Source organism: Oncorhynchus keta, unplaced genomic scaffold (assembly GCF_023373465.1).
Source record: "Oncorhynchus keta strain PuntledgeMale-10-30-2019 unplaced genomic scaffold, Oket_V2 Un_contig_5919_pilon_pilon, whole genome shotgun sequence".
Classification (NCBI taxonomy): Eukaryota; Metazoa; Chordata; class Actinopteri; order Salmoniformes; family Salmonidae; genus Oncorhynchus; species Oncorhynchus keta.
This window is the reverse complement of record NW_026288585.1, coordinates 66,626-93,868: the sequence shown is the minus strand read 5'-3', so window position 1 is coordinate 93,868 and position 27,243 is coordinate 66,626. Positions and strand designations below refer to the sequence as shown.

General features: G+C 46.7%; 1 protein-coding gene across 1 annotated transcript in view; it reads right to left on the bottom strand.

Annotated features, from left to right (window-relative positions):
* LOC127925608 (ectonucleoside triphosphate diphosphohydrolase 1-like) overlaps nt 1-27,243 on the bottom strand; it is a 77,928-nt gene that overhangs the window by 779 nt on the left and 49,906 nt on the right. Inside the window, 5 exon segments of the mRNA XM_052510635.1 lie at nt 23,945-24,082; nt 25,193-25,300; nt 26,210-26,467; nt 26,639-26,692; nt 26,695-26,865. Coding sequence (XP_052366595.1) covers nt 23,945-24,082; nt 25,193-25,300; nt 26,210-26,467; nt 26,639-26,692; nt 26,695-26,865 — 729 coding nt within the window.

Sequence of the window (27,243 nt, the reverse complement as noted above, 5' to 3'; positions counted from 1 at the left end):
TAAACCACGTAGCCTACATATCAATACATCCACGTACCTGTTAGCACACACACATACATCACGTAGCCTACACATCCATACATCCACGTAGCCTACATATCAATACATCCACGTAGCCTACATATCCATACATCCACGTAGCCTACATATCCATACATCCACGTAGCCTACACATCAATACATCCACGTAGCCTACATATCCATACATCCACGTAGCCTACACATCAATACATCCACGTACCTGTTATCCATACATCCACGTAGCCTACATATCACACATCACGTAGCCTACACATCAATACATCCACGTAGCCTACACATCAATGTTCCACGTAGCCTACACATCCATACATCCACGTAGCCTACATATCCATACATCCACGTAGCCTACATATCATACATCCACAGCCTACACACAATACATCACGTAGCCTGTTCATCCATACATCCACGTAGCCTACATATCCATACATCCACGTAGCCTACACATACATCCACGTAGCCTACATATCGATACATCCACGTAGCCTACATATCAATACATCCACGTAGCCTACACATCAATACATCCACGTAGCCTACATATCAATACATCTACACATCCACGTAGCCTACACATCAATACATCCACGTAGCCTACATATCGATACATCCACGTAGCCTACATATCCATACATCCACGTAGCCTACATATCAATACATCCACGTAGCCTACACATCAATACATCCACGTAGCCTACACATCAATACATCCACGTAGCCTACATATCAATACATACACGTAGCCTACATATCAATACATCCACGTAGCCTACATATCCATACATCCACGTAGCCTACATATCAATACATCCACGTAGCCCACATATCCATACATCCACGTAGCCTACATATCAATACATCCACGTAGCCTACATATCAATACATCTACACATCCATACATCCACGTAGCCCACATATCCATACATCCACGTAGCCCACATATCCATACATCCACGTAGCCTACATATCAATACATCCACGTAGCCTACACATCCATACATCCACGTAGCCTACACATCAATACATCCACGTAGCCTACATATCGATACATCCACGTAGCCTACACATACATCCACGTAGCCTACATATCGATACATCCACGTAGCCTACACATCAATACATCCACGTAGCCTACATATCGATACATCCACGTAGCCTACACATCAATACATCCACGTAGCCTACATATCAATACATCCACGTAGCCTACATATCGATACATCCACGTAGCCTACACATCAATACATCCACGTAGCCTACATATCAATACATCCACGTAGCCTACACATCAATACATCCACGTAGCCTACATATCGATACATCCACGTAGCCTACACATCAATACATCCACGTAGCCTACATATCAATACATCTACGTAGCCTACACATACATCCACGTAGCCTACATATCCATACATCCACGTAGCCTACATATCAATACATCCACGTAGCCTACACATACATCCACGTAGCCTACATATCCTACATCCACGTAGCCTACACATCAATACATCCACGTAGCCTCCACATCAATACATCCACGTAGCCTACATATCATACATCCACGTAGCCTACATATCATACATCCCTCCTACATATCATACATCCACGTAGCCTACACATCCATACATCCACGTAGCCTACATATCCATACATCCACGTAGCCTACATATCCATACATCCACGTAGCCTACATATCGATACATCCACGTAGCCTACATATCCATACATCCACGTAGCCTACATATCGATACATCCACGTAGCCTACATATCGATACATCCACGTAGCCTACACATCCATACATCCACGTAGCCTACATATCCATACATCCACGTAGCCTACATATCAATACATCCACGTAGCCTACATATCAATACATCCACGTAGCCTACATATCAATACATCCACGTAGCCTACACATCAATACATCCACGTAGCCTACATATCAATACATCCACGTAGCCTACATATCCCATCCACGTAGCCTACAGTCCATCCACGTAGCCTCATACCACATCACGTAGCCTCATATCCAGTCCTCCTCCATATCCATTCATCCACGTAGCCTACATATCCATACATCCACGTAGCCTACATATCAATACATCCACACATCCATACCTCCACGTAGCCTACATATCAATACATCCACGTAGCCTACATATCAATACATCCACGTAGCCTACATATCGATACATCCACGTAGCCTACATATCAATACATCCACACATCCATACATCCACGTAGCCTACATATCAATACATCCACACATCCATACATCCACGTAGCCTACATATCAATACATCCACGTAGCCTACACATCAATACATCCACATAGCCTACACATCAATACATCCACGTAGCCTACATATCGAGACATCCACGTAGCCTACATATCGATACATCCATACATCCACACATCGATACATCCACGTAGCCTACACATCCATACATCCACGTAGCCTACACATCCACACATCCACGTAGCCTACACATCCATACATCTACACATCCATACATCTACACATCCATACATCTACACATCCATACATCCACGTAGCCTACACATCCATACATCTACACATCCACACATCCACGTAGCCTACACATCCATACATCCACGTAGCCTACACATCCATACATCTACACATCCATACATCTACACATCCATACATCTACACATCCATACATCTACACATCCATACATCTACACATCCACACATAGCCTACACATCCATACATCTACACACAGCCTACATATCGATACATCCACGTAGCCTACACAGCCTACACATCCACACAGCCTACACATCCATACATCTACACATCCACACACAGCCTACACATCCACACAGCCTAGACATCCACACATCCACACATCCATACATCCACACACCCTACACATCCATACATCTACACATCCATACATCCACACACCCTACACATCCATACATCTACACATCAACACATCCATACATCCATACATAGCCTACATATCAATCGATACATCCACGTAGCCTACATATCGATACATCTACACAACCACACACAGCCTACACATCCATACATCTGCACATCCACACACAGCCTACACATCCATACATCCTACACATCCACACATCCATACATCTACACATCCACACACAGCCTACACATCCATACATCCACACATCAACACATCCATACATCCACACATCCACACACCCTACACATCCATACATCTACACATCCACACACAGCCTACACATCCATACATCTACACATCCACACACAGCCTACACATCCATACATCCACACACAGCCTACACATCCACACATCTACACATCCACACACAGCCTACACATCCATACATCTACACATCCACACACCCTACACATCCATACATCCACCACAGCCTACACATCCAGTCACATCCACAACAGCCTGTCCATACATCTACACATCCACACACAGCCTACACATCCATACATCCACACACAGCCTACACATCCATACATCCACACAGCCTACACATCCACACATCCATACATCCACACAGCCTACACATCCACACAGCCTACACATCCATACATCCACACATCCATACATCCACACATCCATACATCCACACACAGCCTATACATCCATACATCCACACACAGCCTACACATCCATACATCCACACATCCATACATCCACACATACAAACCTGCCTAAACCTGTCCATACATCCTGTTCATACATACACATCCATACATCACACACAGCCTACACATCCATACATCCACACACAGCCTACACATCCATACATCCACACCTAGCCTACATATCAACATCCACACAGCCTACACCTCCATAAACACAGCCTACACATGTTCATACATACACATCCATACATCCAATATACATCCACACACAGCCTACACATCCATACATCCACACATCCATACAACCATCCATACATCCACACACAGCCTACACCACACACAGCCTACACATCCATACATCCACACCTAGCCTACACATCCATACATCCATACAACCTGTCCATAAGCCTACACATCCATAAGCCTACATCCACATAGCCTACAATCCATACAGCCACATCCACACATAGCCTACACATCCACACCTCCATACAGCTTACACATCCACACATAGCCTACAATCCACATCTTACAGCCTACATCCACAGCCTAGACATCCATACATCCACAACCTGTCCACACAGCCTACATAGCCTCACATCCACACAGCCTAGACATCCACACATCCAACACCACAGCCTACACATCCATACATCATATCCAACAGCCTAGACATCCATACATATAGTCACATCAAACAGCCTACACATCCATACATCCACACATCCACACAGCCTAGACATCCATTCATCCACACATCCATACATCCACACATCCATACATCCACACACAGCCTACACATCCATACATCCACACACAGCCTACACATCCATACAGCCAACACATCCACACACAGCCTACACATCCACACACAGCCTACACTTCCATACATCCACGTAGCCTACACATCCATACATCCACACACAGCCTACACATCCATACATCCACACACAGCCTACACATCCATACAGCCTACACATCCACACACAGCCTACACATCCACACACAGCCTACACATCCACACAGCCTACACTTCCATACATCCACGTAGCCTACACATCCATACATCCACACACAGAACTACACATCCATACATCCACACATAGCCTACACATCCATACAGTCTACACTTCCATACATCCACACACAGCCTACACATCCATACATCCACACACAGCCTACACATCCATACAGCCTACACATCCATACATCCACACACAGCCTACACATCCATACATCCACACACAGCCTACACATCCATACAGCCTACACATCCATACATCCACACACAGCCTACACATCCACACAGCCTACACATCCACACACAGCCTACACATCCATACATCCACACATAGCCTACACATCCATACAGCCTACACATCCATACATCCACACACAGCCTACACATCCATACAGCCTACACATCCATACATCCACACAGCCTACACATCCATACAGCCACACATCCAGCCTACACATCCATACATCCACACAGCCTACACATCCACACACAGCCTACACATCACACACGTAGCCATACATCCACACATAGCCTACACATCATACATCACACACAGCCTACACATCCATATATCCACATCACAGTTACAAAGCCATACAGCCTCACATCCATACATCCACACATAGCCTACATATCAATACATCCACACAGCCTACATCCACACAGCCACCACACATAGCCTACACATCCATACATCCACACACAGCCTACACATCACACAGCCTACATCCACACACAGCCTACACATCCATACATCCACACATAGCCTACACATCCATACAGCCTACACATCCATACATCCAGCACTACACATCCATACAGCCTACATCCACACACGGCCTACACATCCATACAGCCTACACATCCATACATCCACACACAGCCTACACATCCACACACAGCCTACACATCCACACACGGCCTACACATCCATACATCCACACATAGCCTACACATCCATACATCCACACACAGCCTACACATCCATACATCCACACACAGCCTACACATCCATACAGCCTACACATCCATACATCCACATAGCCTACACATCCATACATCCACACACAGCCTACACATCCACACAGCCTACACGTCCACACATATCCTACACATCCATACATCCACACACAGCCTACACATCCATACATCCACACACAGCCTACACATCCATACATCCACACATAGCCTACACATCCATACATCCACACACAGCCTACACATCCACACAGCCTACACATCCACACACAGCCTACACATCCATACATCCACACATAGCCTACACATCCACACAGCCTACATCCACACACAGCCTACACATCCATACATCCACACATAGCCTACACATCCACACACAGCCTACACATCCATACATCCACACATAGCCTACACATCCATACATCCACACATAGCCTACACATCCATACATCCACACAGCCTACACATCCACACAGCCTACACATCCACACAGCCTACACATCCATACATCCACACAGCCTACACATCCACACATGGCCTACACATCCATACATCCACACATAGCCTACACATCCATACAGCCTACACATCCATACATCCACACACAGCCTACACATCCATACAGCCTACACATCCATACAGCCTACACATCCATACAGCCTACACATACATACATCCACACACAGCCTACACATCCATACAGCCTACACATCCATACATCCACACACAGCCTACACATCCATACATCCACACACGGCCTACACATCCATACAGCCTACACATCCATACAGCCTACACATCCATACACCCACATATAGCCTACACATCCATACAGCCTACACATCCATACATCCACACACAGCCTACACAACCACACACGGCCCACACATCCATACAGCCTGCACATCCATACTTACACACACAGCCTACACATCCATACATCCACACACGGCCTACACATCCATACAGCCTACACATCCATACAGCCTACACATCCATACACCCACATATAGCCTACACATACATACATCCACACACAGCCTACACATCCATACAGCCTACACATCCATACAGCCTACACATCCATACATCCACACACAGCCTACACAACCACACATGGCCCACACATCCAGCCTACACATCCATACAGCCTACACATCCATACATCCACACACAGCCTACACAACCACACACGGCCCACACATCCATACAGCCTACACATCCACACACGGCCCACACATCCATACAGCCTACACATCCATACATCCACACAGCCTACACAACCACACACGGCCCACACATCCATACAGCCTACACATCCATACAGTAGCCTACACATCCATACATCCACGTAGCCTACACATCCATACATCCACGTAGCCTACACATCCATACATCCACACACAGCCTACACATCCATACATCCACACACAGCCTACACATCCATACAGCCTACACATCCATACAGCCTACACATACATACATCCACACACAGCCTACACATCCATACAGCCTACACATCCATACATCCACACACAGCCTACACATCCATACATCCACACAGCCTACACATCCATACAGCCTACACATCCATACAGCCTACACATCCATACATCCACATATAGCCTACACATCCATACAGCCTACACATCCATACATCCACACAGCCTACACATCCATACATCCACGTACAGCCTGCACATCCATACATCCACACAGCCTACACATCCATACATCCACACGGCCTACACATCCATACAGCCTACACATCCATAGCCTACACATCCATACATCCACATATAGCCTACACATCCATACATCCACACACAGCCTACACATCCATACATCCATCCATACAGCCTACACATCCATACATCCACACACAGCCTACACAACCACACATGGCCCACACATCCATACAGCCTACACATCCATACAGCCTACACATCCATACATCCACACACAGCCTACACAACCACACACGGCCCACACATCCATACAGCCTACACATCCACACACGGCCCACACATCCATACAGCCTACACATCCATACATCCACACTCAGCCTACACAACCACACACGGCCCACACATCCATACAGCCTACACATCCATACAGCCTACACAACCACACACAGCCCACACATCCATACATCCACACACAGCCTACACATCCATACATCCACACACAGCCTACACATCCATACATCCACACACAGCCTACACATCCATACATCCACACACAGCCTACACATCCACACACGGCCCACACATCCATACAGCCTACACATCCATACATCCACACATAGCCTACACATCCATACATCCAAAAATAGCCTACACATCCATACATCCACACATAGCCTACACATCCATACAGCCTACACATCCATACATCCACACACAGCCTACACATCCATACAGCCTACACATCCATACATCCACACACAGCCTACACATCCACACATCCACACACGGCCTACACATCCATACAGCCTACACATCCATACATCCACACACAGCCTACACATCCACACACGGCCTACACATCCACACATCCACACATAGCCTACACATCCATACATCCACACACAGCCTACACATCCATACATCCACACACAGCCTACACATCCATACAGCCTACACATCCATACATCCACACATAGCCTACACATCCATACATCCACACACAGCCTACACATCCATACATCCACACACAGCCTACACATCCATACAGCCTACACATCCATACATCCACACATAGCCTACACATCCATACATCCACACACAGCCTACACATCCATACACATCCACACACAGCCTACACATCCATACATCCACACATAGCCTACACATCCACACAGCCTACATCCACACACAGCCTACACATCCATACATCCACACACAGCCTACACATCCACACACAGCCTACACATCCATACATCCACACATAGCCTACACATCCATACATCCACACACAGCCTACACATCCATACATCCACACAGCCTACACATCCATCCATACCTCCACACAGCCTACACATCCACACACAGCCTACACATCCATACATCCACACATAGCCTACACATCCATACAGCCTACACATCCATACATCCACACACAGCCTACACATCCATACATCCACACACAGCCTACACATCCATACATCTACACACAGCCTACACATCCATACAGCCTACACATCCATAGCACACATCCATACAGCCTACACATCCATACATCCACACACAGCCTACACATCATACAGCCTACACATCCATCCACACAGCCTACACATCCATACAGCCTACACATCCATACAGCCTACACATCCATACAGCCTACACATCCATACAGCCTACACATCCATACATCCACACACAGCCTACACATCCATACAGCCTACACATACATACATCCACACACAGCCTACACATCCATACACAGCCTACACATCCATACACAGCCTACACATCCATATAGCCTACACATCCATACATCCACACACAGCCTACACATCCATACATCCACATACGGCCTACACATCCATACAGCCTACACATCCATATAGCCTACACATACATACATCCACACACAGCCTACACATCCATACAGCCTACACATCCATACAGCCTACACATCCATACATCCACACACAGCCTACACAACCCCACATGGCCCACACATCCATACAGCCTGCACATCCATACTTACACACACAGCCTACACATCCATACATCCACACACAGCCTACACATCCATACAGCCTACACATCCATACATCCACACATAGCCTACACATCCATACATCCACACACAGCCTACACATCCATACATCCACACACAGCCTACACATCCATACAGCCTACACATCCATACATCCACACATAGCCTACACATCCATACATCCACACATAGCCTACACATCCATACATCCACACACAGCCTACACATCCACACATAGCCTACACATCCACACAGCCTACACATCCACACACAGCCTACACATCCATACATCCACACACAGCCTACACATCCACACACGGCCCACACATCCATACAGCCACACATAGCCTACACATCCATACATCCACACACAGCCTACACATCCACACAGCCTACACATCCACACAGCCTACACATCCATACATCCACACACAGCCTACACATCCACACACGGCCTACACATCCATACATCCACACATAGCCTACACATCCATACAGCCTACACATCCATACATCCACACACAGCCTACACATCCATACAGCCTACACATCCATACATCCACACACAGCCTACACATCCATACAGCCTACACATCCATACATCCACACACAGCCTACACATCCATACAGCCTACACATCCATACAGCCTACACATCCATACATCCACACACAGCCTACACATCCATACAGCCTACACATTCATACATCCACACACAGCCTACACATCCATACAGCCTACACATCCATACAGCCTACACATCCATACAGCCTACACATCCATACAGCCTACACATCCATACATCCACACACAGCCTACACATCCATACAGCCTACACATACATACATCCACACACAGCCTACACATCCATACAGCCTACACATCCATACAGCCTACACATCCATACAGCCTACACCATCCATCCACATACGCCTACACATCCATACAGCCTACACATCCATATAGCCTACACATCCATCCACACACAGCCTACACATCCATACAGCCTACACATCCATACAGCCTACACATCCATACAGCCTGCACATCCATACACGCCTACACATCCATACAGCCTGCACATCCATACACACACACAGCCTACACATCCATACATCCACACACGGCCTACACATCCATACAGCCTACACATCCATACAGCCTACACATCCATACATCCACACACAGCCTACACAACCACACACGGCCCACACATCCATACAGCCTACACATCCATACAGCCTACACATCCATACATCCACACACAGCCTACACAACCACACACGGCCCACACATCCATACAGCCTACACATCCATACATCCACACACAGCCTACACATCCACACACGGCCCACACATCCATACAGCCTACACATCCATACATCCACACACAGCCTACACATCCACACACAGCCTACACATCCATACAGCCTACACATCCATACATCCACACACAGCCTACACAACCACACACGGCCCACACATCCATACAGCCTGCACATCCATACACCCACATATAGCCTACACATACATACATCCACACACGGCCCACACATCCATACAGCCTACACATCCATACAGCCTACACAACCACACACGGCCCACACATCCATACATCCACACACAGCCTACACATCCATACATTCACACAGCCTACACATCCACACACGGCCCACACATCCATACAGCCTACACATCCATACAGCCTACACATCCATACATCCACACACAGCCTACACATCCATACATCCACACACGGCCCACACATCCATACAGCCTACACATCCACACACGGCCCACACATCCATACATCCACACATAGCCTACACATCCATACATCCACACATAGCCTACACATCCATACAGCCTGCACATCCATACAGCCTACACATCCATACAGCCTACACATCCATACAGCCTACACATCCATACAGCCTACACATCCATACAGCCTGCACATCCATACAGCCTACACATACATACATCCATACAGCCTACACATACATACATCCATACAGCCTACACATCCATACAGCCTACACATCCATACAGCCTACACATCCATACAGCCTGCACATCCATACATCCATACATCCACACACAGCCTACACATCCACACACAGCCTACACATCCATACAGCCTGCACATCCATACAGCCTACACATCCATACAGCCTACACATCCATACAGCCTGCACATCCATACATCCATACATCCACACACAGCCTACACATCCACACACAGCCTGCACATCCATACAGCCCACACATCCATACAGCCTGCACATCCATACATCCATACAGCCTGCACATCCATACTTACACACAAACTATCCAGGTCAAATAGGGGAGAGGTGTTGTGCTGTGAGGTGTTGCTTTATCTGCTTTTTGAAACCAGGTTTTCTGTTTATTTGAGCAATATGAGATGCAATTATGGCTCTATATATTACTGTACGCTTTATGGAATTTGTTCTGGATTAGAGGACTGTGAGAAGACCTCTGGTGGGGTAAGTGTGTGTATGGTGCACTACTGTATGGTGCACGGTGCACTATAGTGTATGGTGCACTACTGACACAATGATGAAAATAATCATGGCCTCTAAACCATCAAGCTGCATACTGGACCCTATTCCAACTAAACTACTGAAAGAGCTGCTTCCTGTGCTTGGCCCTCCTATGTTGAACATAATAAACGGCTCTCTATCCACCGGATGTGTACCAAACTCACTATAAGTGGCAGTAATAAAGCCTCTCTTGAAAAAGTCAAACCTTGACCCAGAAAATATTTTAAAAAACTATCGGCCGATATCGAATCTTCCATTCCTCTCAAAAATGTTAGAAAAGGCTGTTGCGCAGCAACTCACTGCCTTCCTGAAGACAAACAATGTATACGAAGTGCTTCAGTCTGGTTTTAGACTCCATCGTAGCACTGAGACTGCACTTGTGAAGGTGGTAAATGACCTTTTAATGGCATCAGACGAGGCTCTGCATCTGTCCTCGTGCTCCTAGACCTTAGTGCTGCTTTTGATACCATAATATATGCCATTTAGCTGACGCTTTTATCCAAAGCGACTTACAGTCATGTGTGCATACATTCTACGTATCGGTGGTCCCGGGAATCCATCGATCACCACATTCTTTTGGAGAGATTGGAAACCCAAATTGGTCTACACGGACAAGTTCTGGCCTGGTTTAGATCTTATCTGTCGGAAAGATATCAGTTTGTCTCTGTGAATGGTTTGTCCTCTGACAAATCAACTGTAAATTTCGGTGTTCCTCAAGGTTCCGTTTTAGGACCACTATTGTTTTCATTATATATTTGACCTCTTGGGGATGTCATTCGAAAACATAATGTTAACTTTCACTGCTATGTGGATGACACACAGTTGTACATTTCAATGAAACATGGTGAAGCCCCAAAATTGCCCTCGCTAGAAGCATGTGTTTCAGACATAAGGAAGTGGATGGCTGCAAACTTTCTACTTTTAAACTCGGACAAAACAGAGATGCTTGTTCTTGGTCCCAAGAAACAAAGATATCTTCTGTTGAATCTGACAATTAATCTTAATGGTTGTACAGTCGTCTCAAATAAAACTGTGAAGGACCTCGGCGTTACTCTGTACCCTGATCTCTCTTTTGAAGAACATATCAAGACCATTTCAAGGACAGCTTTTTTCCATCTACGTAACATTGCAAAAATCAGAAACTTTCTGTCCAAAAATTATGCAGAAAAATTAATCCATGCTTTTGTCACTTCTAGGTTAGACTACTGCAATGCTCTACTTTCCGGCTACCCGGAAAAAGCACTAAATAAACTTAAATTAGTGCTAAATACGGCTGCTAGGATCCTGACTAGAACCAAAAAATTTGATCATATTACTTCAGTGCTAGCCTCCCTACACTGGCTTCCTGTCAAGGCAAGGGCTGATTTCAAGGTTTTACAGGGGCTACTGCTAACCTACAAAACATTACATGGGCTTGCTCCTACCTATCTCTCTGATTTGGTCCTGCCGTACATACCTACACTTACGCTACGGTCACAAGACGCAGGCCTCCTAATTGTCCCTAGAATTTCTAAGCAAACAGCTGGAGGCAGGGCTTTCTCCTCTAGAGCTCCATTTTAATGGAACGGTCTGCCTACCCATGTCAGAGACGCAAACTCGGTCTCAACCTTTAAGTCTTTACTGAAGACTCATCTCTTCAGTGGGTCATATGATTGACTGTAGTCTGGCCCAGGAGTGGGAAGGTGAACGGAAAGGCTCTGGAGCAACGAACCGCCCTTGCTGTCTCTGCCTGGCCGGTTCCCCTCTTTCCACTGGGATTCTCTGCCTCTAACTCTATTATAGGGGCTGAGTCACTGGCTTACTGGGGCTCTCTCATACCGTCCCTGGGAGGGGTGCGTCACCTGAGTGGGTTGAGTCACTGATGTGGTCATCCTGTCTGGGTTGGCACCCCCCCCTTGGGTTGTGCCGTTGCGGAGATCTTTGTGGGCTATACTCAGCCTTGTCTCAGGATGGTAAGTTGGTGGTTGAAGATATCCCTCTAGTGGTGTGGGGGCTGTGCTTTGGCAAAGTGGGTGGGGTTATATCCTTCCTGTTCGGCCCTGTCTGGGGGTGTCCTCGGATGGGGCCACAGTGTCTCCTGACCCCTCCTGTCTCAGCCTCCAGTATTTATGCTGCAGTAGTTTATGTGTCGGGGGGCTAGGGTCAGTTTGTTATATCTGGAGTACTTCTCCTGTCCTATTCAGTGTCCTGTGTGAATTTAAGTGTGCTCTCTCTAATTCTCTCTTTCTTTCTCTCTCTCGGTGGACCTGAGCCCTAGCACCATGCCTCAGGACTACCTGACATGATGACTCCTTGCTGTCCCCAATCCACCTGGCCGTGCTGCTGCTCCAGTTTCAACTGTTCTGCCTTATTATTATTGGACCATGCTGGTCATTTATGAACATTTGAACATCTTGGCCATGTTCTGTTATAATCTCCACCCGGCACAGCCAGAAGAGGACTGGCCACCCCACATAGCCTGGTTCCTCTCTAGGTTTCTTCCTAGGTTTTGGCCTTTCTCGGGAGTTTTTCCAGCCACCATGCTTCTACACCTGCATTGCTTGCTGTTTGGGGTTTCAGGCTGGGTTTCTGTACAGCACTTTGAGATATCAGCTGATGTACGAAGGGCTATATAAATACATTTGATTTGATTTTGATTTGATTTTGTTGACCAGAGCCCTAATCCCTATATAGAGGAAGTATATATAAAGGAAGTTCCATGCAATAAGGGCTCTATATAATACTGTACGTTTTACGGAATTTGTCCTGGATTAGAGGTGTCACGATCGTCGTAGTGAGGAGACCAAGGCGCAGCGTGATATGAATACATGTTCTATATTTAATGAAGAAAGAACACTGAAACAAACTTACAAAACAACAAATGACCGTGACGCTATATCATCTAAATGTGCAGACACAGGCAACTGCCTCTAATTGAGAACCAATCTAGGCAACCATAGACATACATAAACACCTCAATGGTAAACAACCCCATAAACCTACAAAACCCCTAGACAGTACAAAACACATACATCACCCATGTCACACCCTGACCTAATCAAAATACACTGCTCAAAAAAATAAAGGGAACACTAAAATAACATCCTAGATCTGAATTAATAAAATATTCTTATTAAATACTTTTTCCTTTACATAGTTGAATGTGCTGACAACAAAATTTACATTACATTTACATTTAGATCAAAATCACACAAAAATTATCAATGGAAATCAAATTTATCAACCCATGGAGTCACACTCAAAAACAAAGTGGAAAACCACACTACAGGCTGAACCAACTTTGATGTAATGTCAAAATGACAAAGAATACTCAGGTCAGGGCGTGACAAGAGGACTGTCAAAAGACCTCTGGTGGGGTAAGTGTGTGTGTCAGAGCTGTGTGTAAGTTGATTATGCAAACAATTTGGGATTTTCAACACATTGTTTCTTATAAAAAGAAGAAGTGATGCAGTCAGTCTCTCCTCAACTCTGAGCCAAGAGAGACTGGCAGCATAGTGTTAATATCAGCCCTCTGATTACAGTCAGTCTCTCCTCAACTCTGAGCCAAGAGAGACTGGCGTGCATAGTGTTAATATCAGCCCTCTGATTACAGTCAGTCTCTCCTCAACTCTTAGCCAAGAGAGACTGGCAGCATAGTGTTAATATCAACCCTCTGATTACAGTCAGTCTCTCCTCAACTCTGAGCCAAGAGAGACTGGCAGCATAGTGTTAATATCAGCCCTCTGATTACAGTCAGTCTCTCCTCAACTCTGAGCCAAGAGAGACTGGCGTGCATAGTGTTAATATCAGCCCTCTGATTACAGTCAGTCTCTCCTCAACTCTGAGCCAAGAGAGACTGGCAGCATAGTGTTAATATCAGCCCTCTGATTACAGTCAGTCTCTCCTCAACTCTTAGCCAAGTGAGACTGGCAGCATAGTGTTAATATCAGCCCTCTGATTACAGTCAGTCTCTCCTCAACTCTGAGCCAAGAGAGACTGGCAGCATAGTGTTAATATCAACCCTCTGATTACAGTCAGTCTCTCTCTGAGCCAAGAGAGACTGGCGTACATAGTGTTAATATCAGCCCTCTGATTACAGTCTCTCTCCTCAACTCTGAGCCAAGAGAGACTGGCGTGCATAGTGTTAATATCAGCCCTCTGATTACAGTCAGTCTCTCAACTCTGAGCCAAGAGAGACTGGCAGCATAGTGTTAATATCAGCCCTCTGATTACAGTCAGTCTCTCCTCAACTCTTAGCCAAGAGAGACTGGCAGCATAGAATATCAACCCTCTGATTACAGTCAGTCTGAGCCAAGAGAGACTGGCAGCATAGTGTTAATATCAGCCCTCTGATTACAGTCAGTCTCTCCTCAACTCTGAGCCAAGAGAGACTGGCGTGCATAGTGTTAATATCAGCCCTCTGATTACAGTCAGTCTCTCCTCAACTCTTAGCCAAGAGAGACTGGCAGCATAGTGTTAATATCAGCCCTCTGATTACAGTCAGTCTCTCCTCAACTCTTAGCCAAGAGAGACTGGCAGCATAGTGTTAATATCAACCCTCTGATTACAGTCAGTCTCTCCTCAACTCTTAGCCAAGAGAGACTGGCAGCATAGTGTTAATATCAGCCCTCTGATTACAGTCAGTCTCTCCTCAACTCTGAGCCAAGAGAGACTGGCAGCATAGTATTTATATCAGCCCTCTGATTACAATGAAGAGCAAGACATGCCTTTGTTCTGGGCCAGCTACAGCTTAACTAGGTGTTTCTTTGCAGCACTTGACCACATGAATGGACAATAATCAAGATAAGATCAAACTAGAGCCCGCAGGACCTGCTTTAGGAGTGTGGTGTCAAGAAATCTGAGCATCTTTTTTAAATTAATTTTTTAATCCCCATTTCTCCCTAATTTCGTGGTATCCAATTGTTAGTAGTTACTATCTTGTCTCATCACTACAACTCCCGTACGGGCTCGGGAGAGACGAAGGTCGAAAGCCATGCATCCTCCGAAACACAACCCAACCAAGCCGCACTGCTTCTTAACACAGCGCGCATCCAACCCGGAAGCCAGCCGCACCAATGTGTCGGAGGAAACACCGTGCACCTGGCGACCTGGTTAGCGTGCACTGCGGCCGGCCCACCACAAGAGTCGCTAGTGGGCGATGAGAGATGGATATCCCTACCGACCAAACCCTCGCTAACCCGGACGACGCTAGGCCAATTGTGCGCCGCCCCATGGATCTCCCGGTCGCAGCCGGCTGCGACAGAGCCTGGGCGAGATCCCAGAATCTCTGGTGGTACAGCTAGCGCTGCGATGCCCTAGACCACTGCGCCACCCGGGAGGCCCGAGCATCTCTTTTTTTACGGACAGACCTCTCCCCATCTTTACAACCATTGTAAACTATCATGGTCAAAAGATTAAATCTAAGGTAACGGCAAGTCATTTAGTCTCCTCAACTTGTTCAACAGCCACACCATTCATTACCAGATTCAGGATATATGCTGAACAGAAATATAAATGCAACATGCAACAATTTCAAAGATTTTACTGAGTTACAGTTCATATAATTAATGAATTCATTAGTCCCTAATCTATGGATTTCACATAACTGGGAGTACAGATATGCATCTGTTGGTCAAAGATACCTTAAGAAAGGGTAGGGAAGAGGATCAGAAAACCAGTCAGTACCTGATGTGACCGCCATCTGCCTCATACAGCGTCACACATCTCCTTCACATAGAGTTGATCAGGGATTGTGGCCTGTGGAATGTGGTCCCACTCATCTTCGATGGCTGTGCAAAGATGTTGTATATTTGTCGGGAACTGGAACATGCTGTCGTACACGTCGATCCAGAGCATCCCAAACATGCTTAATGGGTGACATGTCTGGTGAGTATGTAGGCCAGGGAAGAACTAGGACATTTTCAGCTTCTAGGAACTGTGTACACATCCTTGCGACATGAGGTGGTGCTTTATCATGCTGAAATATGAGGTGATGTTCCAATGGGCCTCAGGAACTCGTCACGGTATCTCTGCATTCAAATTACCATTGATAAAATGCAATTGTGTTCACTGTCTGTAGCTTATACCTGCCTACGCCATAACTCCACCACCACCATGTGGCACTCTGTTCACAACGTTGACATCAGCGAACCGCTCGCCCACATGACGCCATACACGTGGTCTGCAGTTGTGAGGCCGGACGTACTGCCAAATCCTCGAAAACGACGTTGAAGGCAGCTTATGTTAGAGAAATGATGGATTTATGACTTCCGGCGCCGACAGAGACGGCCACCTCGCTTTCGCATTTTGTTTTTATGTGTTATTTCTTACATTGTTACCCCAGGAAATCTTAGGTTTTATTACATACTGTCGGGAGGAACTATTTGATATAAGAGCAACGTCCACTCAACATTACGACCAGGAATACAACTTTCACAAAGCGGATGCTCTGTTTGGTCCGCCACCCAGGACAATGGATAGGATCCCAGCCGGCGACCCAAAACAACAGCGCCGCAGAAGGGGCAGACGGAGTGGTCTTCTGGTCAGGCTCCGTAGACAGGCAAATCGCGCACCGCTCCCGAGCATACTACTCGCCAATGTCCAGTCACTTGACAACAAGGTAAACGATATCCGAGCAAGGGTTGCCTTTCAGAGAGACATCAGAGACTAACGTTCTTTGTTTCACGGAAACATGGCTCACTCTGGATATGTTAGAGTCAGTACAGCCACCTGGTTTCTTCACGCACCGCGCTGACAGAAACAAACATCTCTCTGGTCAGAACGGCGGGGGTGTATGCCTTATGATTAACGAGTCGTGGTGTGATCATAACAACATACAGGAACGCAAGTCTTTTGTTCACCTGACTTAGAATTCCTTACAATCAAATGCAGACCACATTATCTACCAAGAGAATTTTCTTTGATCATAATCACAGTCGTGTATATCTCCCCCCCCCCAAGCAGACACATCGACGGCCCTGAAAGAACTTCATTTGACTCTATGTAAAACTGGAAACCACATATCCTGAGACTGCATTTATTGTAGCTGGGGATTTTAACAAGGCTGATCCCTAAAACAACAAGGGACAAGGATCCCTAAATTTTATCAGCATATCGAATGCGCAACACGGGCTGGATCGTTGTTATTCTAACTTCTGTGGTGCATATAAAGCCCTCCCCCACCCTCCTTTCGGAAAATCACTGACCACGACTCCATTTTGTTGCTCCCAGCCTATAGACTAAAACTAAAACAGGAAGCGCCCGTGCTCAGGTCTGTTCAACGCTGGTCCGACCAATCGGATTCCACGCTTCAAGATTGCCTCGATCACATGGACTGGGATATATTTTGCATAGCGTCGAACAACAACACTGATGAATACGCTAATTTGGTGAGGGAGTTTATTAGCAAGGGCATCGGTGATGTTGTACCCACAGCGTCTATTAAAACATTCCCCAACCAGAAACTGTCGATTGAAGGCAGCATTCGCGCAAAACTGAAAGTGCGAACCACTGCTTTTAATCATGGCAAGGTGACCGGAAACATGACCGAATACAAACAGTGTAGCTATTCCCTCCGCAAGGCAATAAAACAAGCTAAGCGTCAGTATAAAGACAAAGTAGAGACGCAATTCAACGGCTCAGACACGAGAGGTATGTGGCAGGGTCTACAGTCAATCACGGACTACAAGAGGAAATCCGGCCCCGTCGCGTACCAGGATGTCTTGCTCCCAGACAAACTGGACAACTTCTTTGCTCGCTTTGAGGGCAATACAGTGCCACTGTCATGTCCCGCTACAAAAACCTGCAGGCTATCCTTCACTGCAGCCAACGTGAGTAAAACATTTAAACGTGTTTACCCTTGCTAGGCTGCAGGCCCAGACGGCATCCCGAGCCGCGCCCTCAGAGCATGCGCAGACCAGCTGGCTGGTGTGTTTACGGACATATTCAATCAATCCTTATCCCAGTCTGCTGTTCCCACATGCTTCAAGAGGGCCACCATTGTTCCTGTTCCCAAGAAAGCGACGGTAACTGAGCTAAATGACTATCGCCCCGTAGCACTCACTTCCGTCATCATGAAGTGCTTTGAGAGACTAGTCAAGGACCATGTCACCTCCACCCTTACCTGACACCCTAGACCCACTCTAATTTGCTTACCGCACCAATAGGTCGACAGACGACACAATCGCAATCACACTGCACACTGCCCTAACCCATCTGGACAAGAGGAATACCTATGTAAGAATGCTGTTCATCGACCACAGCTCAGCATTTAACACCATAGTACCCTACAAATACATCATTAAGCTCTGGGTCTCGACCCCGCCCTGTGCAACTGGGTCCTGGACTTCCTGACGGGCCACCCCCAGGTGGTGAGGGTAGGCAACAACATCTCCACCCCGCTGATCCTCAAAACTGGGGCCCCACAAGGATACGTTCTCAGCCCTCTCCTGTACTCTCCTGTATGTTCACCCATGACTGCGTGGCCATGCACGCCTCCAACTCAATCATCAAGTTTGCAGACGACACTACAGTGGTAGGCTTGATTACCATCAACGACGATACGGCCTACAGGGAGAAGGTGAGGGCCCTCGGAGTGTGGTGCCAGGAAATAACCTAACACTCAATGTCAACAAAACAAAAGAGATGGTTGTGGACTTCAGGAAACAGCAGAGGGAGCAGCCCCCTATCCACATCGACGGGACAGTAGTGGAGAGGGTGGAAAGTTTTAAGTTCCTTGGCGTACACATCAAGGACAAACTGAAATGGTCCACCCACACAGACAGCGTGGTGAAGAAGGCTCAGCAGCGCCTCTTCAACCTCAGGAGGCAGAAGAAATTTGGCTTGTCACCAAAAACACCCACAAACGTTTACAGATGCACAATCGAGAGCATCCTGTCAGGCTGTAACCCTAACCCTATCACCGCCTGGTACGGCAACTGTTCCGCCCTCAACCGTAAGGCTCTCCAGAGGGTAGTGAGGTCTGCACAATCGAGAGCATCCTGTCAGGCTGTATCACCGCCTGGTACGGCAACTGCTCCGCCCACAACCGTAAGGCTCTCCAGAGGGTAGTGAGGTCTGCACAATCGAGAGCATCCTGTCAGGCTGTATCACCGCCTGGTACGGCAACTGCTCCGCCCACAACCGTAAGGCTCTCCAGAGGGTAGTGAGGTCTGCACAATCGAGAGCATCCTGTCGGGCTGTATCACCGCCTGGTACGGCAACTGCTCCGCCCACAACCGTAAGGCTCTCCAGAGGGTAGTGAGGTCTGCACAATCGAGAGCATCCTGCCGGGCTGTATCACCGCCTGGTACGGCAACTGTTCCGCCCACAACCGTAAGGCTCTCCAGAGGGTAGTGAGGTCTGCACAATCGAGAGAATCCTGCCGGGCTGTATCACCGCCTGGTACGGCAACTGCTCCGCCCTCAACCGTAAGGCTCTCCAGAGGGTAGTGAGGTCTGCACAATCGAGAGCATCCTGTCAGGCTGTATCACCGCCTGGTACGGCAACTGTTCCGCCCACAACCGTAAGGCTCTCCAGAGGGTAGTGAGGTCTGCACAATGCATCACAAACTACCTGCCCTCTAGGACACCTACACCACCCGATGTCACAGGAAGGCCATAAAAGTCATCAAGGACAACAACCGCCCGAACCACTGCCTGTTCACCCCGCTATCATCAAGAAGGCGAGGTCAGTACAAGTGCATCAAAGCTGGGACCGAGAGACTGAAAAACAGCTTCTATCTCAAGGCCATCAGACTGTTAAACAGCCACCACTAACATTGAGTGCCTGCTGACTCAAATCCAGCCACTTTAATGATAAAAAATTGATTTAATAAATGTATCACTAGCCACTTTAAACAATGCTACTTTATATAATGTTACCCTACATTACTCATCTCATATGTGTATACTGTACTCTGTATATACTGTATACCATCTACTACATCTTGCCTATGCCGTTCATTCATATATTTGTATGTACATATTCTTATTCATTCCTTTACACTGTGTATAAGGTAGTTGTTGTGAAATTGTTAGGTTAGATTACTTGTTGGATATTACTACATGGTCGGAACTAGAAGCACAAGCATTTCGCTACGCTCACATTAACATCTGCCTATCATGTGTATGTGACAAATAAAATGAGATTTGATGATTTTCATTTGAAATTAACATTCAATTCTCTGGCAACAGCTCTGGTGGACATTCCTGCAGTCGCATGCCAGTTGCTCCCTCAAAACTGGAGACATCTGTGGCATTGTGTTGTGTGGCAAAACTGCATATTTTAGATTGGTCTTTTATTCTCCCCAGCACAAGGTGTACCTGTGTTTTTTAAATTGAACCTTTATTTAACCAGGTAGGACAGTTGAGAACAAGTTCTCATTTACAACTGCGACCCAGCCAAGATAAAGCAAAGCAGTGCGACACAAAGTTACACAAGATAAACAAACGTGCGTACAGTCTGTGCAAATGTAGAAGAGTAGGGAGGTAAGGCAATAAATAGGCCATAGTGGCGAAATAATTACAATATAGCAATTAAACACGGGAGTGATAGATGTGCAGAAGATGAATGTGCAAGTAGAGATACTGGGGTGCAAATGAGCAAAAAATAAAGAACAATATGGGGATGAGGTAGTTGGGTTGGCTACAGATGGGCTGTGTACAGATGGGCTGTGTACAGATGGGCTGTGTACAGATGGGCTGTGTACAGATGGGCTGTGTACAGATGGGCTGTGTACAGATGGGCTGTGTACAGATGGGCTGTGTACAGATGGGCTGTGTACAGATGGGTTGGCTACAGATGGGCTGGGTACAGATGGGCTGTGTACAGATGGGCTGTGTACAGATGGGCTGTGTACAGGTGCAATGAATGGTTAGCTGCTCTGACAACTGATGCTTAATTAAAGTTGTTGAGGGAGATATAAGACTCCAGCTTCAGTGATTTTTGCAATTCGTTCCAGTCATTGGCAGCAGAGAACTGGAAGGAAAGGAGGCCAAAGGAGGAATTGACTTTGGGGGTGACCAGTGAAATATACCTGCTGGAGCGCGTGCTACAGGTGGGTGCTGCTATGGTGACCAGTGAGCTGAAATAAGGTGGGACTTTACCTAGCAGGGTCTTGTAGATGACCTGGAGCCAGTGGGTTTGGCGATGAGTATGAAGTGAGGGCCAGCCAATGAGAGCGTACAGGTCGCATATATATATACAGTATATACACGGGACACGACAAGCCGAGGACAAAGGACGTCTGACTGCTATGCCATCTTTGTATAAATTTCTACCTCCATCACTCCAGTATCCCTGTACATTGTTAATATGGTACTGAGCCTGTATTTAATAGTCACCTTACCCCTATACATATCTACCTCCATCACTCCAGTATCCCTGTACATTGGTAATATGGTACTGAACTGACCCTGTATATAGTCACCTTAACCCTATACATATCTACCTCCATCACTCCAGTATCTCTGCACATTGTTAATATGGTACTGAGCCTGTATTTAATAACCCTACCCCTATACATATCTACCTCCATCACTCCAGTATCCCTGTCCCCTATACATATCTACCTCCATCACTACAGTATCCCTGTCTCCTTCCCCCTATACATATCTACCTCCATCACTCCAGTATCCCTGTCTCCTTCCCCCTATACATATCTACCTCCATCACTCCAGTATCCCTGTACATTGTTAGTATGGTACTGACCCTGCATATAGTACACTTTCTTTATCATTTTCTTCTGATTTCTACTGTGTTTTTGTTCTATTTTAGTCTATTGTGTGGTACTATAGTGATATTGATTAGTGCATTGTTGGGAAAACAGCCCAAAAGGCATTTCACTGTACTTGTGCACGTGACAATAAAACAGTGAAACTTGAAGACTGATAGTGTGACATTAATGCATATTTAACTACTAACAACATAACTCTTAACAGTCACCAGCTATCAATACAGATAACATGTTCATACAGGCCTGTTTATATTGCCAGGTGTGTGTCTGACCTTCTTGATGAACGTGATGTCTGTCCATGTGTCTGAGGTGAAGTTGTACCCGTCAGTCAGTAGAGACAGGATGTAGCTCCCAGAGAAACAATACTCTGCCAGATACTTCTCCTTCACATCAGGGTGCTGCTGTTTGATCTGCACACACACATTACACATCGAGTGCAGTGAGGAGTGTGACTGGGAGAAAGTGCATGTGTGCTTTTGTGTGTATGTATTTGTATTAATTAAGGATCCCCACTAGTTCCTGCAGCAGCTACTCTTCCTGGGGTTTATTATGGATCCCCATTAGTTCCTGCCAAGGCAGCAGCTACTCTTCCTGGGGTTTATTATGGATCCCCATTAGTTCCTGCCAAGGCAGCAGCTACTCTTCCTGGGGTTTATTATGGATTCCCATTAGTTCCTGCCAAGGCAGCAGCTACTCTTCCTGGGGTTTATTATGGATCCCCATTAGTTCCTGCCAAGGCAGCAGCTACTCTTCCTGGGGTTTATTATGGATCCCCATTAGTTCCTGCCAAGGCAGCAGCTACTCTTCCTGGGGTTTATTATGGATCCCCATTAGTTCCTGCCAAGGCAGCAGCTACTCTTCCTGGGGTTTATTATGGATCCCCATTAGTTCCTGCCAAGGCAGCAGCTACTCTTCCTGGGGTTTATTATGGATTCCCATTAGTTCCTACCAAGGCAGCAGCTACTATTCCTGGGGTTTATTATGGATCCCCATTAGTTCCTGCCGAGGCAGCAGCTACTCTTCCTGGGGTTTATTATGGATCCCCATTAGTTCCTGCCGAGGCAGCAGCTACTCTTCCTGGGGTTTATTATGGATCCCCATTAGTTCCTGCCGAGGCAGCAGCTACTCTTCCTGGGGTTTATTATGGATCCCCATTAGTTCCTGCCGAGGCAGCAGCTACTCTTCCTGTGGTTTATTATGGATCCCCATTAGTTCCTGCCGAGGCCGCAGCTACTCTTCCTGGGGTCCAGCAACATTACGGTAGTTATATACAATTTAAAATATTACAAAACCTTATATTTCATTAAAAAAATTGCCACATTACGTGTGTTCCCTCAGGCCACTAATCTACTACCACATATTTACAATACAAAACCCATGTGTCTGTAGAGTGTGTGTCTTATCATGTGTAAGCATGTGTGTGTGTATATACCTGGGTCCAGGGTGTATAACAGTAAGCATGTGAGTGTGTGTGTATATACCTGGGTCCAGAACAGTAGCGTGTGTGTGTGTGTATATACCTGGGTCCAGGGTCTAGAACAGTAGCGCTCCAGCTTCTCCCTGCTGCTTTCCAGAGAGCCTGATGTCAAGTTCAGAAAGTTCATCACAAAGTAGAATGCTGAGAATGCCTGAGAGAGAGACAGAGAGGAGAGAAACAGAGAAGAGAGAGGAGAAGAGAAGGAAGAGGAGAGAGAAAAGTGAGACGAGAGAAATAAAGGGAGGGAGAGAGGAGACAAGAGAGAAATAAAGGGAGGGAGAAAGAAGAGAGGGAGAGAAGAGACAGACAGAGGGAGAGATGAGGGACAGAGAGAGACAGAAAGAGAAGGAGAGAGAGAGACAGAAAGAAGAGACAGACAGAAGAGACAGACAGACAGAGGGAGAGAGAAGAGACAGAGAGCGAGAGACAGAAAGAAGAGACAGACAGAGGGAGAGAGGAGAGACAGAGAGACAGAAAGAGAAGGAGAGAGAGAGAGAGAGAGAGAGAGAGAGAGAGACAGAAAGAAAGAAGAGACAGACAGAGAGGGAGAGAGAAGAGACACGGCCCGAGAGAGACAGAAAGAGAGGGAGAGAGAGACAGAGAGAGAGAGACAGAAAGAGAGGGAGAGAGAGACAGAGAGAGAGACAGAAAGAGAGAGAGAGAGACAGAGAGAGAGAGACAGAAAGAGAGGGAGAGAGAGAGCGAGAGACAGAAAGAAAGAAGAGACAGACAGAGAGGGAGAGAGAAGAGACAGACCGAGAGAGACAGAAAGAGACAGCTAAATTAAAAAGACAGATGATTCTGAGAATTTTCTCACAACTTGTCATTCTCATCACTAAGAAGTGTTCTGCATTCAATCCCAGAAGGGGTTACCAGGGGTTTACAAGACCCTGTTGAAGGTGCCCTTTGAAGAACCCTTTTGGTTCCAGGTAGAACCCTTTTGGGTTCCATGAAGGTTCTACCTGAAAGCAAAAAGGGTTATCCTATAGGGACAGCCGAAAAAAAACTTTTGGAACCCTTTTTTCTAAGAATGTAGGGTTAGGGTAAAAGTTAAGCTCACCCCAAATGGCCCCTGTAGTGGTGGCTGGTAGATCCTGTTGAAAGAACAGCGACTGAAGCTGCAGCTACTGAAGTTGAAGATTCGTCTGACTACTTCCTGGCACAATGATGCGTTTCCTGTTCCTACGTGAGTGAAACTGTCCCTGGAGATGAGGGGTTTCCCAGCCATGACGCAAGGGCTGGAGTACACGCTAAAGTAGCTTCGATCAACACTATAACCTGGGTGGAAACACGGGTCCAGCACTGAGCTGTCCCCAGACTGACAGACAGACAGACAGACAGACAGACAGACAGACAGACAGACAGACAGACAGACAGACAGACAGACAGACAGACACACAGACACACAGACACACAGACAGACACACAGAGTTATGAGCCAGGGATCAAAGGTAAGACATCAGGATTAGAGGTCTGGGGTCAAGATTACCTGAGTCTGCTGAGCAAGCGCCAGTTTGAGCGCTTGGTCTTTCCCCTACTGGTAGAGAAACACCACCCTCCTCACAGGAAACTGTGTGTGTAGAGGAAGTAGTCATTTCCATACAGACGGAAGGTCACAGCGTTCTCCGCCGATTCCTCCGCCACATCCTGATTGGCTACAAAGCTGATCTGAGTGGAGGCTCCGCCCAGGTCAAGAGCTCCGGTGGTCCCTGAGCCCTGCAGCACACACACACACACACACACACACACACACACACACACACACACACACACACACACACACACACACACACACACACACACACACACACACACACACACACACACACACACACACACACACACCTGTTTCAGTATATCACTCAGCAGTAGCGGTGCCTGGGTAAAATCACAAGGGAAGCCAGAAAAAAATGCTGTATTCCAACCTATGTGTTGTGGTGATGGCATAGTTTGATCTATAACCTGTTAGTTCATATGTCTTGTGACCATATGTCTTGTGACCGTGGCCTAAAGGCCAAGACAATAAGACTCCTCTCTGTCATGTTGACTCACCCTACTGGTAGAGAAACACCACCCTCCTCTCTGTCATGTTGA